Source organism: Cornus florida, unplaced genomic scaffold, assembly GCF_030987335.1.
Source record: "Cornus florida cultivar Cherokee Brave unplaced genomic scaffold, ASM3098733v1 CherokeeBrave_3.0.0_Hap2_Chr11, whole genome shotgun sequence".
Lineage (NCBI taxonomy): Eukaryota > Viridiplantae > Streptophyta > Magnoliopsida > Cornales > Cornaceae > Cornus > Cornus florida.
The window spans coordinates 105583365-105598644 of record NW_026775581.1 but is presented as its reverse complement, the minus strand read 5'-3'; the positions used below and the strand labels follow the sequence as shown (position 1 = coordinate 105598644).

Sequence of the window (15280 nt, the reverse complement as noted above, 5' to 3'; positions counted from 1 at the left end):
GTTCAGCATTATAATATAGAATGGCGTGACATCAAATAACACGACATTCATATCCATACATTATATCAATGATTATTTTAAGCCAATATGATTAGTTTATCATAATTCAATTATCTAAGATTGGCTCAATTGTCAATCGTCATGTTAATACTTGAAACTTATAATAATTTATAATTAGTAGAAGCTAAACGAGAGAAACAAGCGCTTCCTTGTTGGCAAAGCACAGGCACATTTTTCCGTTATTTCAGGTACTTCCAGAGGTCATTACCGTAACTTCATTTTTCATTTGCCTGGCCGCTAAGCAATAAATAATATCAGATTCTCGGAACAAAAATCACAATCATAGAACGAAGAGGAAAGAAGAAATCCTGAAACTTCTCAAACTCTCTCTCTAGAAGAAATCCTGAAACTCTCTCTCTCTCTCTCTCTCTCTCTCTACCTACCGAAATTCAAAAGTTTAGGGTTTTGTAAATTTCCTTCAAAAGTATACATTGCTTTCGCAGAAATTTAGACCCCTTTCTCGACCGTTTGTGAAAACCTAACCTTTGACTTAGATCTCTCTATACTCTATAAGTTTGTATATACCGTCATTGATTTCAAATTCATACACCTCAATTTGCTTACTTTCTTTCAAAATTAATTTCTTTTAGGATTTTTTATTTTTTTTTAGATTTTGATGATTTGTTCTGTGTAAAAATCAGAGATTTAGGGTTTCGGTAAAAAATTCATTTAATTGTTGTACGCTAATTCAGATCTGAAGCTCAAAATTTGAGGTCTGTGTATCGTAGATCATGACGGTCCCTACAATAGCGCTGTATGCTAGCCCGCCGAGCAGTGTGTGTTCGACCACACACCATTGCCAAATCAATTCACATGCGTCGTACGATTTCGATCTGAACGGCCGGTCTTCTTCCTCGTCGTCTTCCACCGCTTCACCGTCCCAAAAGCCAATTGTGGGTGGCCTTTCTTGCCTATTTGCATCGCCGCCCGTCAAGCACGCCTCGTCATCCAGCTATTCCGGTGGCGGCGAGGAGTTGGGGTCGTTGTGGCACGATAGAGGCGAGGATTTGGGCAGTTCGTTTTGCTACTCGCAGTATCCTTCTTTGGGCTCCTCGCTGAAAAGAGATCAGAGCCCGGTATCGGTGTTGCAAGGCCCTGTTTCGTGTAGCAGTAGTGGGGTTGGTTCGTCGAGAAGTCCACCAAAGAGAATTGTGCGCGAAAGGAGCAGTGGGGATTTGAATCTTCTCCAGGGTTCGTTTCGGGCGGGCACTAGTGGATTGTTTAATGGGTTTGTTCGGCACGCACTGGGGTCTTGTATTGATTACGATTCCCCAAGCTTTCAAGCACACACTGGTTCGCTCGATGTAGAATCGTCATCTGTTCAGGTAGATGAACTAACATTTAATATGGAAGACAGTTTTACTGGGAGGAGTTCAGAACCATATGCTGAAGATTTGCTTTTGGGTGCACAATTGCGACACAAGATATTCTATGATGATTTTGTTGTTAAGGCTTTTTATGAAGCTGAGAAAGCTCATAGGGGGCAGGTATATACATATAATATTTTTTTTTTTTTTTTTTTTTTTTTTTTTTTTTTTTTTTTTTTGGGATAAATAGTTATTGAATTTTTGTAGAGAAGTTGTTAATTTGGAATTTGGGGTCTTCGGAATCAGAAGTTTTGTATTGATTTTGTAGATGCGAGCAAGTGGCGATCCTTATTTACAACATTGCGTGGAAACGGCAGTTTTGCTTGCAATGATTGGTGCAAACTCCACAGTAGTTGCTGCAGGGCTTTTACATGACACACTTGATGATTCTTTTATAAGTTATGATTATATTTTCAGAACATTTGGAGCTGGGGTTGCTGATTTGGTTGAAGGGGTAAGAGGCATCAATTTGATTAACTATTTGATTGAACGGTTAAGCTTACTCTTGGTTTTTGTTGGTTGAAACTAGGCTCCTTTTTCTTTTCTTTTTTTGTCCCTCTTCTTTATTTCTTAGTTTTAGACTAAGTGTCCTGGTATGACGGCAGAGGTCTTGGGCTTTATTTTGCAATATGAAATTTATTATGCATGCATTCCAGAACAACGAAGTTGGGGACTCAACAAATTTGTTATTTTTTCTACATATGATTTATCAAACCTTGCAAAGGATCAGAAAATTAAGGAGAAATGACCCTGACACATCAATAGTCCAGACAAACAGGACATGCATGTTTTGTGTCCTTACATATGTAATTATATTAGTCATACGGAAGTGAGTACAACTTATACTTTTTAACAAATCTTGTTTTATCAGTTCCTACCCCACGAAAATACTGGCTTTCCACTTACAATTAGCTTATCCACATTTTAACTGACAATATACAATCTAAGTTAAAGAGTTTCTACCCCCCATTGTACTGTTTTCGTTCACATTTAAGTTAACTCTAAACCAGTCTCTTTCTTCCTTTCTTTGGTTGCAATGCATTTTTCTTCTAGAAGTAAATTTTCAGAATCAAGGTGCTGCTAAGATGAGCCTTTTGATTGTTCCTCCCCTATTCTGATTACCACAAAATTATTAGAGGCACCCCTACATTAAAGATTATAGATCCAAATATTGTTCAGAATTTTCCCTTTTTGGAAGGTATAGGGATGTCAAGTGCATGACCATTTTCCAGGCTAGAATAAAAAAGGTGCATAAATGTTTTCGACGGTACATTAAAATAAAAGTTGATTAGTTTTTTTATTTTTAACCTTTTTCCCCATGGTTTTTTTTTTTATTTGTCACTATTTTGATAATGGTCCTGATAAAAAGATCTGTAGCTATGAGTTTCTAATACAGTTTGGCATTTATATAGGTGTCTAAGCTAAGTCAATTGAGTAAGCTTGCACGTGAAAATGATACAGCATGTAAAACTGTTGAGGCGGATCGCCTACACACCATGTTCCTTGCGATGGCGGATGCCCGGGCTGTCCTTATAAAACTGGCTGATCGATTACATAATATGATGACACTAGATGCATTACCTCTGGCCAAGCAACAGAGGTTTGCTAGAGAAACTTTGGAGATATTTGCTCCTTTGGCCAATCGTTTAGGGATTTCTAGTTGGAAAGAGAAGCTAGAAAACCTTTGCTTCAAACATCTCAACCCAGATCAGCACAGAGAACTCTCCTCTAGACTTGTGCAGTCTTCTGATGAGGCGATGATTACATCTTCTGTAGAGAAGCTAGAGCGTGCACTTAACGATGGAGATGTTTCTTACCATGTCTTGTCAGGGCGGCACAAAAGCTTGTATAGCATCTACTGCAAAATGTTAAAGTATGCTCTCTCTCTCTCTCTCTCTCTCTCTCTCTCTCTCTCATGCATTTGCATATGAGAATGCACGAGTGAATTTATAATTTTTCAGATATGGTCGTTGAAACACATTCAGAGGACGACACAAATGAGCTAACAAGTATTTAAGGTGTTTTCTTGAATTGTCTAAGGTGTAAAAGAATTCAATTAGGCAATGACCTAAATTCGTTTCTAGCTTGATTGCAAGGCTAAAATGAACTACTGGTGCCTTCCAAAATATATTTGAATATCTGAGTTCTTTCAGTACAAGGTTACTGAGGGGTCAGCTAAATCAGCATTATTACATTATTGTGGTTGTATGAATCTGGTAATGAATTTAAGGATGTCTGGTTTATCATTGATCTTTACGTTATATTATCTAGTTTTGTTAAATTCACTGCAAGGGGGTGATTTTCTTTCATATTGTGCAGAAAAAAGCTAACCATGGATGAAATCCATGATATTCATGGGCTACGGTTGATAGTTGAAAATGAGGAAGACTGTTATAAAGCGTTGGGAGCTGTTCACCAGTTATGGTCTGAAGTACCTGGGAAGTTCAAGGACTACATAAATCATCCGAAGTTTAATGGGTATGTTACATCTCAAAGTGGGGGTATCATTGACTATCAGACGGTTTTCTTATGAAGCTGATCATCTTTTGTAGGTACCAGTCTCTACACACAGTAGTGATGGCCGAGGGTATGGTTCCACTTGAAGTTCAGATTCGAACAAAGGAGATGCATTTACAAGCTGAGTTTGGATTTGCAGCTCATTGGAGATACAAGGAAGGTGACTGTAAACACTCTTCTTTTGTGCTTCAGATGGTTGAGTGGGCCCGATGGGTTGTCACCTGGCAGTGCGAGACAATGAGCAAAGACCATTTGTCCATTGGCCGTGCGGATTCCATCAAGCCACCATGTAAATTCCCTTCTCATTCTGAAGATTGCCCATATTCGTATAAACCTCTCTGTGGAATGGAGGGACCTGTCTTTGTCATCATGCTGGAAAATGATAAGGTTTGTTTTTGAGAATTTTGCATAATTGGTATTTTCAATAGATTCATCAGACATTTTAAGCAGTTGTAACATTGCATCATGTTTGGCATTTTGGTTTAAACACTTGGTCATTTGGTTCAGGAATGTTGACCAAAACATGTTAATGAATGGGTTTTTGGGTGATGCAGATGTCAGTGCAAGAATTCCCAGCGAACTCAACCGTGCTGGATCTGCTAGAAAGAACCGGTCGTGGAAGCTCTAGATGGACTCCATATGGATTTCCCTTGAAGGAAGAACTTAGGCCAAGGCTGAATCACGAGGCCGTGGATGATCCCACCTGCAAGCTGAAAATGGGGGATGTGGTGGAGCTAACCCCAGCCATACCTGACAAGTCATTGACGGAGTACAGGGAAGAGATACAGCGCATGTATTATCGAGGCCTCACTGTATCTGGCACTGGGTCTGCTTCTAGTAGCATAGCTGGCTGGAGAAGTTGACCCTTGCACCATACTTGTATATAAATATCAAGCATTTGTATAGAACAGCTGTGCTGTGTGGCTCTGGAATTAAGAACAATGACACAACTGTATTCTCAACAAAGAGCCAAAAGTTGAATTTAATGGTAGAGGTGTTCGCATAGCATTGGTTTGGTTATCATGTTCTTTTATGCAACTCTTCTGAGTTTTACTTCTGCGGAAATTAACCATTTTGAGTATGTTATAGCATATTTGGCTTTTGGCTGGAAGGTTTAAAAGCACTTTTAATTTAGAAGCTCTCTTCCAATTGTGTTTTGGTAACAAGAAAAGCACTTTTAGCCAAATTTGGTGTTTTTGAATTCGTTTGTAAGTACAAATAAAGAATAGAACACCATTGCCAAAGTAATTGGCATTCAGAATTCTTAAATACCCACTGCCTCGATCTATTCTAGTAAGAACACCGTTGCCAAAATTAGCTTTATTTGAGTTTACTATGAACTAAAAACACAGTAAATCTCTGAAATCCATGAACCGTTGAACATTCATCATTTTGATTCTAAATTAACCAGGAAAAACATGACATGGCCTTGAAACTTCATCTCGGACGTCTAGCTTGAAGGGGAAAGGATACCTGTTGAGAAGTGGGTTTCATTGGCTGTGTCTTCTGTTATTGGAAAGCGTTAGAACTCGGTTTGACGCTCTCTTCACCAACCTCCATTTCTTCCGGTGTCTGGCTAGTTTGCTTCTTGGGTATATCAAGCTGGTAGTTCGGGTTGATCAATGTGTCCTCATCAGGTGGAAGAGGAATCCCGGGATTTGTAATTGATTTTGGCAATGGGACTTTGTTCCTGTTCCTAGCCAACTCAAGCAAAACCTGTTGAGTGAAAATGCCATCAACAATCCAAACATAATCATAAATTACATTTAACAGTTTATATACTACTAATTGTATTGCAAACAAATGTGGAAACAATATTGGGACCTAAGCACCAAAATAGTGATGTAGAGCACATTAAGAGTAACTTTAAGCTAATTACCTCTCGAGGTGGGGGTTGGGAGAAGCTGAAATTGGCTGTTGACTGAATAGCAAGCTTGACATCATGGGTGTCAATTGTAACCTTCCCAGCATGCTCCGAGTATGCCTGTGCATCTGTCAATAAATCAACAGCATGCCGATACCAGAGCTCTAGGAACTGGTGTATGACTCGAGGTTCATAGTCGTCGACACCCATTGATTGCAGCAGTGTTTTAACAATCTTTGCATCCCTTGGCAAGTCTTGATCATCTCCATCTGCCATTTCCTTTGTTGGCCCTTTTCCCTTTCGCTACTCAACTTTTTAACTTCTCCAAGCAGTTCTATTCCAAAGCAGAAACTAGTGTCAATTAAAGAAAATGTGTATAAAACAATGGGTTTTGATGTATAAAAATTACAAAAATCTATTTACCCATTAAGATGGACTTCACAATCAAATGAGACATGTCAAGTGGTAGAAATCATAATTTACATTACGTTAGACCAATCCAAGCATTGTAACAAGTAATTTAGAAAATATCTACAAAGGGAAAAACTGGAAAATATTGCAGGCAGTGGCACAATCACTCAAATCAACCTACTTTGTTATCTTTCACTGATATATTGATCAAATTAAGTTTTATGATTGTCTTACAAAAATTTTACATTGATTGTCGGACTACTTATCATAAGTGTCGTCCTTTTTCTAGGCTTAACCCTCCTCTTTTTTTGGGGCTTGGGATCCACTGTGCAAAGAACATTACACAGACAAAGTATCGAACAAAGGGTATACAATTTTTTGGAAAAATAAAAAATAAAAAGCTTTGGTTGAATGTCCGATTGGGGTTCATGTTGATAGGGGTGTGACAAAGGACAAGCTCATATTTGAATTTGAAATGAACAATAATTGTAAAAATAGGAGTGGAATTGATAATTGCATAAATCCATCTTGGTTTATCAAATGACATATAATGAACATTCAAAATCAATGAATTCATGATACAAAAGCTTTGAAGTATACAAATTTAGGAGGGAAAAAGAAAATCACAAACTTAAAACACTGTGAAAGTCATATTTTTTTATGAACTTACAAATATTAAATGGCATCTAAATTAAAAGAACCTTGCTTACCGCTAATTTGGAAGCTCGAATGTTCAATTAGGGTTTTCGAGTCTGAGCCCTAAATAGTCAGTTTCTACATTGATATGAAGAGTCTTGAAAATCAAGGCCTCTTTATCAGCTCAGATAAGGTAAGTCTAAAATTCAAGTTATTTATCTTCATTACTTTCAAATATTTATCTCTCTAAAAGGGCTTTGTATTGTAAAAAGTTCAGTTTGTATGTACAATTTGAATATTATTTTTATTAACAAAATATTCAGAGACACACACACACGCATAAACCATAAGATGAGGAACACAGTTAACAAAGAGTATTGTGTAAGTGTATGTGTATATATGTCATATTTGTCATCAATTGAAGGTGTCAAGGTATGATTTCATAGCCCAAGTTCAAACCTTTTTTTTTTTTTCAAAAAAATATATTACACATAGGCAAAGTATCGAACAAAGGGTATACAAAAAAAAAAAAAAAAAAAAAAAAAACAAAAACAACGAAGCTTTGGTTGAATGTCCGATTAGGGTTCATGATGTAGGGGTGTGACAAAGGACAAGCTCAACTACTTGATATTTGATTTTGAAATGAATAATAATTGTAAAAATAGGAGTGGAATTGATAATTGCCTAAATCCATCTTGGTTTATCAAATGATATATAATGAACATTCAAAATTAATAAATTCATGATACAAACACTTCAAAGTATACAAATTTAGGAGAGAGAGAGAGAGAGAGAATCACAAACCTAAAACACTGTGAAAGTCATATTTTCTATGAACTTAGAAACATTAAATGGCATCCGATTTAAAATAACCTTGCTTACTGTTAATTTGGAAGCTCGAATGGCTAATTAGTTTCAAATATTTATCTCTCTAAAAAGGATTTTATATTTAAAAAAATTCAGTTTGTAGGTACAATTTGAATATTATTTTTAGTAACAAAATATTCACACACACGCATAAACCACATGTTGAGGAGGAACATAGTTAACAAAGAGTACCGTGTGAGTGCGTGTGTATATATATTTATTATGTCATATTTGTCATCAATTGAAGGTGTCGAGGTATGATTTTATAGCCCAAGTTCAATCCTTTTTTTTCTTTTCTTTTTTTCAAAAAAAATATATATATTTTTTCTGGGTAAGTAGCCCAAGCCCAACCCAAGCCCATATCACTTTAGCAGTACTGGCTTTAATTTGGTTTTGGATCTTTGCTTGTGTTTGGTATGAAATTAAAAATTTTACTCTCCTCTCATCCTTTTTTCTTCTACTAAGAGGAGAAGCGAAATTATAAATAGTTGAATAATGATCTGTGAGTTATTTTTCATTTATCTGAGTAATCCAAATTCGACCAGTATTATAATGTTCTTATAAGTTATAATCCTATTAAAAGAGTAATATTTTTATTGTCCCAAGCAGGGACGAAGCTAGGATTTCAAGTATAAGAAAAAATAAAGAAAACAAAGAAATAATTTTAGGAATTACAAAATTGAAGGGGCAGTGTATATATATATATATATATTTTTATATATATGAAATTTTTTTAAAAAAATTACCACATATATTATAGAGTGCGGGCCAACTCAGGGAGGCACGTGCCCCCCTAGGCTTTCATTGGCTCTGTCCTTAGTCCCAAGCCTAATCTTGCCATCACTAGTCTATTCAGCCTAACCCGATTATGTCTTAATTCAAGTATAAAAAAATAAACTTGGATTGGACTTGATGTTCAAATTTTTTATTTAAAATAAATATAGTTGCTAATTGCATTATGCATGACATTGTATAAGTAAGCATAACATGAAAAATCTGTCATTTTGGTCAAGCGTTCACATTTTTAGTATTTTGCATGAGAAGTGGCCTTCATATCTTTCTTTAATTTCAGAATTACAAATGTTTTTTTTTTTTTTAATCAAAATTTTCAATATCAAAGTCAAAATATGGGAATTATTATATTAATTCAATAGACTCGATATTATATATTTTGAAAATTAGATTGCTTTTCTTTTTTAGCTTACTTGACAGCATTAGTTTGACATTGAATAACCTTTAGTGGATAAGGGCCAGCCATGCTCTTTGTCATTTTGATTCTAACATATCTTTTATGGTTGAACTTTTTTAAAGAGTGAAAGGACTTTAAGTTTTGACAACGAAGTTAAACCTTCCCTTAAGTTTTTTTTAATAAATTAATAATTAAATCTTTAACCAAGACTTCCCAATGTTATGATTATATCCGAAAACAATAATATGATATTAAGTCTCCATAAAATATTTTTTTCGAATTTTTTTTATTGCTCTTTCTGGTAAAATTTATTTTTTTATTTTTATTTTTCAATATTTGGCAAATATCTAGGTCGGGGTGAGTATATCGAGTAGGGGGTGTAAAATAATTTGTCGAAAATTAATGAGTTAAGTTATTTTTTAATTTAACTTAATTTAATTTTTTATTTTTTAATTTTTTTTGTAAACCCTAACACCAACAAATAATTTTTAAAAAAAAATTCTAAAAAATATTTTATATCCAAACAAACAGGAGGCTAAGTCTCAAATTATAGCTTTTTTCTTATTTGTTAAAAGGGTAGGTCGAGTGATATATTTTAAATGACTACCGAGAACCAAAAAAAAATCAGGAATTGTTTTTGATAAAAATAAAAGTAACTTATGTCAAGAAGTCAAGTAATATTAATATTGAAATAATAATATTACGTGACTTCACATATTGTGGCTTGATTTGTACTAATGTGAAAGGCGTTATTACTTGTTAAGCTCAAGCTGATCATAGGCTTCACGTAAAAGCAATAGCCTTAGCTTAGCTTGATAAGAAACCATTATTGGCCCTACATGATTATTCTTTTTTTCAATTAAATTTGTCAATAACTTTCTTAATTTATTATTTTCTTCATGCATTGAGCTGAACAATTTGTGTGAATGTGAACTGTGAAGTAAGCAAAGTATAGTATTTAAGCATTCAAGCTAATCTAATGCTTTCCTTTAATAACTCTAATTTATTATTATTATTTAATTAATATAGTGGCATAAGCAACATGTGGGCCTTAGAAAGATAATGCGGGAAGCATAAGATTTTCAAATCAATGCCACCATTTTCAGCATCCGTTGTCACTTCGATCAACTGCCATTTCTTTCTATTGCAAGCTACAATAAATAATGATCTGGATCCCTTGTGTGACATCAAAGTATAAAAAAGAAGTTACATGAATTAAATATTACTTGTTAGTTAAGTTTTTAGTAGACCGTTGGCATTAATTAATTTATATGTGACAATATGTCAAGAAAAAAAATGTTGAAACAAAGACCAACATTAAATTAAGTAAAAAATTATTAAATAATTCCGAATTTTGTGTGACTTGTTCTAAATCATCATTCATTGAAATTCGAAATCATGCGCATAATAGTTTCTCGTCCGGCAAGGATTTGTGTCTCCTTTCATAAATGAACGTACGTAGATTCTTAATCCAAAATGCATTACTCAATTTGATCTTCCTTGGAATTATATATTGAGATTTTATATCTTCTTTTTCTTTTTTCTTTTTTCTTTTTTATTTTTATTTTTTATTGGACAGATATCTTTGTCTGCAAACTCATGGGTCATATGCTTCATTTTTAAATCATGCAAAATACAGATTTCAAAAAAAAATAATAATAATTGTTGTGATATATAAATGCATTATAATGAATCAAATCATGTGCATGAGCTAAATGTGTGGGAATAAGTTGTCCAAATATATGAAATTACGGAACTAACCTTGACAACCACCTTTTATTGTTTCGACCACAACAAGACGATGCATTCTCTCAATTCAAAACTGGCTAATGGACTCTCATCATCTCCTCTCATTCTACCTCTCCATCTTAAAACGCATAGCCTCCATTTTTCTCACCATCAAGCGGTTCCCATTCTTCGTCACCCTCTTCGACGCCATCATATCCGTCTACTTCCGCTTCTGTGGTCTCTCCCCCTGCACCGTTGATCTAGATGACCAAACCACCATGCACTTCTGGACCACCAATCACAGGCGGTTCGACAAACCCGGTCTGGTCATCATCCACGGCTACGGCGGCAATTCACGGCTGCAATTCGTCCGTCAAGTGGGCCCACTCTCCCAGTGCTTCAATCTCTACGTCCCGGACCTACTCTTCTTCGGCAAGTCATTCACGAACCGGTCGGACCGGACCGAGTTGTTTCAAGCCAGGTGTGTCTGTGAGGGGTTGAAGAGATTGGGTGTGGACAGGTTCTCGGTGTACGCGATCAGTTACGGTGGGTTCGTGGGGTATCGGATGGCTGAGATTTGTCCTGAGATGGTGGATAAGGTTGTGATCGTGAGTAGTGGGATAGGGTGCACCGAGGATCAGAAAGGTGAGCAGTTGAGGAAGCTTAACCGGGACCCACGTGATATTCTCCTGCCGGAGAAACCGGATGATCTACGGCTGCTGATTAATCTATCCATTTACAAGTTTGATCCTTTCAAGTGGGTCCCAGATTTTCTCCTCAAGGAATTTATCAATGTGAGTCATTGTAGGATCTGCAATTTGTTATTACATGGTTTGGATTATAATTTACTGAGAAGTGTTAGTACAACTGTAATTGATTTTCAACCAATCATAATAACTGTAACATCAAAAAAATAACTAATAATTTATAACTATAATTGATTTTCAACAAATTGCAATGATTAAAAAAAAAAAAAAAAAAAAAAAAAAAAAGAAAAGAAAAAACCCCTTAACTATAAGATTGTTCAAAATGTCCTCTTTAACGTCATCAAATACAATTTTTCGAACGGCAAAATGATCTCTTTAATGTCATTATCGAATACAAGTTTTCGAACCGCAAATGATACCATTACTAATTTACACTTAATTATTAATTTTTTTATAAAAAATATAAAATTCATAAATATGAAATATTAATAATATCCTCATATTTTTATTTTATTTTGTTCTTTTTCAGTCTTCGCCAAGTTATAAAAATACAATTTTGTTCTTCTTCGTCTTCCGCCAAGTTACTAATTTACTTTTAATTATTAGCTGCCATCACACACACCTCATGTTCGGGGAAAGCATCGCCCACAAACACCATTTTTCCGCCAAGTTATATATTTTTTTGTTTGCATCGCGACACACAGTTTCTTGCCTAACTCATAAAGTGAATATCAAAAACTAGTAATTGAATAAAATATACATAAACAGTGAACTAAGTACACAAAAAAGCTAAATTATAAAAAGTAATTGTGAACCCAAATAAGCAGAAAGTGAGAATGAAGGCGTGGTAACACTATCAAGAAATCAAGAGCAAACCTTGTCTGCAACAAAATCAAGAGACAAAACAATGAATATGAATTGAAAATTGAGGAACACATAAAGGCTAAAGCGAAGGTGAGGGATGAACGACGATGCAAGGAAGAACTGCGAGAAACGACCAGCAACTTCGGCGACGAGACACCACTTTGGCGACGAGCAAGAGTGGCCAACGAGTAACATTTGTTTACGGTGGGCAACTGTCTTGCAATTCTATAAATGGTTTTTTTTTTTACAAAGCTATCTTCGGCGACGAGGCAGTTGTTGCTTGAAGGTGAGGGATGAGGAAGGGGCGGCGGAGGAGGAGGACGGTCTCTTGCCTCTCACCTCATGTGGCCAGTTCCGAAGCCAACTCCGATCTCACCATTGCCGCTGATCACAGGAAGCTCTGTTCCGGCATAAATTACCGGCGTCATTGTGGGCGATGGTCGGCTTTCTGCCGCGCGGAAGACCGAAGAAGAAAAAGATAAAATAAAAATGAGAACATTATTGGTATTTCACATTTTATAATTTTTATAATAAATTAATTAATAATTAAGGGTAAATTAATAATTGTATTAGTCAGAAAGTTGTTCCAATCACGTTAGATGGAGTATTTTACTTGCTTTTAATAGTTGAGGGGACAACTTGCTCCAAAAAATAATCTTGGGGGCATTTTGCAACAACCCTATACTTCAAGGGTGTTTTTTGCTTTTTGGCCTAGAAAAAATAACTATTCTTTTGCCTAAAAAACATAACTAATAATTTATGTTGTTTAATTGGTGCCATTTTTAGGTGATGTGTAAGGATTACAGGAAGGAAAAACTAGAACTGGTGGAACATATTCTGGCAATGAAAGCAGATTCTGATTTTCCCATTCTAACCCAGGTCAATTATGTTTCAATTACTTTAATTTGCTTACTAACTATATATATATATGTATATGTATATGTATGTTGCTACCAATGTGATTCCTACAAAGTAGTCCATGACTGCATTGGTGTTTCTCAGTCTTGAGTTTTTAATTATCCATCAGCAATGACCACTGTGTGTGTGTGTGTGACTGTGTGTTGTACAAACATGATTTGATTCTATGCTACTTTTCAATCTGAAGAATTATATCTTTCTTTGGTGAAGGAAACACTATTGATTTGGGGTGATCAGGACAATGTCTTCCCTGTATGTTTGGCTCATCAATTGCAAAGGTACTTCGCCTTCCTTTAATTGATTCTTGCATTTAACCACATTATGTGTGCTAATATAAGTACTAACAATTAACATATAATTATGAATGTTGTAGGCACTTGGGACCAAAATCGAAGTTAGAAATCATAAAGGACACCGGACATGCAGTGAATGTTGAATCTCCCGATACTTTGAATCATTTGATCAAATTATTTGTTCTTGGTAAATCAAAATTCAATGGGTAAATAATAACATCGACCTTCATCTAAGCATGTATTACTGCAGTTGTAGCACAAGTAAACACTATTATTATTTATTTTTTTTGGTAAATAAGTTAACACTAATTTATTGTTAACTTGTTTTCTTACAAGAAATTACTTTTAAGTGATCTGCAATTTGTGAGACAAAAGAATAGTGTATTGGTAGAGAATTGCCTGTCAATGAGGCTATATTTGTAATTGTAGGTTACAGATATGGATGTATTGTAATTTTATGCGATTTGGCGATGATCCATCCTCCAAATCATAGCCTTTTAGTTTCCTTTAAAGCATTGGTTTATTGTTAAAGCACTGTATCTGCGGGAGTTTGCGTGCGTGCGAGTCTCCCTCCCCTAATTTGTAGAATAAAAAAAAATAAACACTCTAATGACTCTTAATAAGATTTTAGGATCTTAGAACTTTAAAAGTATTACTTCTTAGTAATTTTTATTTTTAATTTGAATTCGTGAATTTAATTTTTTTCGTAATTTGCGATTTCCATTACTTTATATAGCTAAATTTACACCTATATTACCATATATGCATTTATTACTTATACTATTACTCAATATATGCATTAATTATTTAAATTTTCAGTGTGCCCCAGTTGTATGTAGTTACCATATAACCACACACACATATATATATATATTAATTATACATGTTTGAAAATATACTACTAAAAAACTTCCAATCAATCACGCTACCTATTACTGAGAAAAGTTAACTTATTTATTACATATATCATTAATGGAATAAATAATTATGAATATATTTACATATGAATTTAAATAAATAAAAATATATAAAATATATATGTCATGACCTGATATAATTTTATTTAAACCTATTTCAAAAATTTTAGACCACTCTTTGTGACTTAGATTTGAAATGGTATAATATTTATATCCCCAAGAAAATGTAATAATAGATTACATTCACACTCTAGGCTTGTAAAAAGTTCATTAGGACCGATCAAATAAGAAGTCCAATGGTATAATCTTCCTATCTGACCATCAAATAGTATTGGACGAGTTTGAGCCCAGCAATCAAAACATTTTAATATTATGTAAATATTAGATTATATATGCATGAGGACGGCTCTCATGCGGTCCAAAAGAACAGACATTTTAGCAGACCAAAAGTCAATTAAAAAAATTATACTTTATTACTTTATCAAATCTAACCATAGTTAATTTATCATAATTAATTAATACAATTATTCAATCTTTCTGCTTAATATCTTCTAAGTTAATTTATCATAATTAATCAATACCTTTATTCAATCTTTCTGCTTAATATCTTCTATCATCCTTATAATCTGAACCACTATCACCATATCCACACCATCATAGTCACCATCTTCACCACTACAGCCACAACACAACTACCAATTTTTCAAAGACTTTTTATTGTTTTCATAGCAGGATTAAGCAATATATGTTTTTTGTTTGAGACTCCATTATTGGAGGCTGTGCTTATTCACGAAGCCTAAAAAATTGGTATCATTTGAACCAAAAAAAAACCTTATTCACAAAGTGTAGATAATGGGTCGACGAAAAAAATAAAAAATAAGTAAGAGAGCAATAGTCAGGCAGAGCAAAAAAACAATAATAAATAAATCAATCAATCAAAGT

At 34.5% G+C, this 15280-nt stretch overlaps 3 protein-coding genes across 3 annotated transcripts; 2 read left to right on the top strand and 1 right to left on the bottom strand.

The window, feature by feature from the left end:
* Positions 1-326: 326 nt before the first annotated feature.
* Positions 327-4964, top strand: LOC132280809 (probable GTP diphosphokinase RSH3, chloroplastic). The gene is made up of 6 exons (XM_059782564.1): positions 327-1547; positions 1696-1881; positions 2840-3300; positions 3747-3905; positions 3980-4331; positions 4499-4964. Exons 1-6 carry the CDS (start codon positions 792-794, stop codon positions 4805-4807), a joined length of 2223 nt encoding a protein of 740 aa, XP_059638547.1. The 5' UTR covers positions 327-791; the 3' UTR covers positions 4808-4964.
* A 184-nt stretch (positions 4965-5148) lies between these two features.
* On the bottom strand, positions 5149-6136 carry LOC132280810 (transcription initiation factor TFIID subunit 9-like). The gene is made up of 2 exons (XM_059782565.1): positions 5824-6136; positions 5149-5660 (listed from the first exon to the last, which is right to left on the bottom strand). Exons 1-2 carry the CDS (start codon positions 6082-6084, stop codon positions 5454-5456), a joined length of 468 nt encoding a protein of 155 aa, XP_059638548.1. The 5' UTR covers positions 6085-6136; the 3' UTR covers positions 5149-5453.
* A 4550-nt stretch (positions 6137-10686) lies between these two features.
* Positions 10687-13884, top strand: LOC132286365 (uncharacterized; the record flags this gene model as incomplete). Its single annotated transcript, XM_059788692.1, has 4 exons — positions 10687-11433; positions 12997-13089; positions 13339-13406; positions 13502-13884. Coding segments are annotated over 4 exons (1038 nt in total), but the record flags the coding sequence as incomplete, so codon positions are not given.
* Positions 13885-15280: the final 1396 nt, after the last annotated feature.

Excerpts from the sequence above, each read along its gene's own strand:
- LOC132280809 (XM_059782564.1), top strand. The coding sequence starts at position 792 with ATGACGGTCCCTACAATAGCGCTGTATGCTAGCCCGCCGAGCAGTGTG. Across the intron at positions 1,548-1,695 it reads AGAAAGCTCATAGGGGGCAG|ATGCGAGCAAGTGGCGATCC; the intron begins GTATATACATAT and ends TTGATTTTGTAG. Across the intron at positions 3,906-3,979 it reads AATCATCCGAAGTTTAATGG|GTACCAGTCTCTACACACAG; the intron begins GTATGTTACATC and ends CATCTTTTGTAG.
- LOC132280810 (XM_059782565.1), bottom strand. The coding sequence starts at position 6,084 with ATGGCAGATGGAGATGATCAAGACTTGCCAAGGGATGCAAAGATTGTT. Across the intron at positions 5,661-5,823 it reads CCCAACCCCCACCTCGAGAG|GTTTTGCTTGAGTTGGCTAG; the intron begins GTAATTAGCTTA and ends TTCACTCAACAG.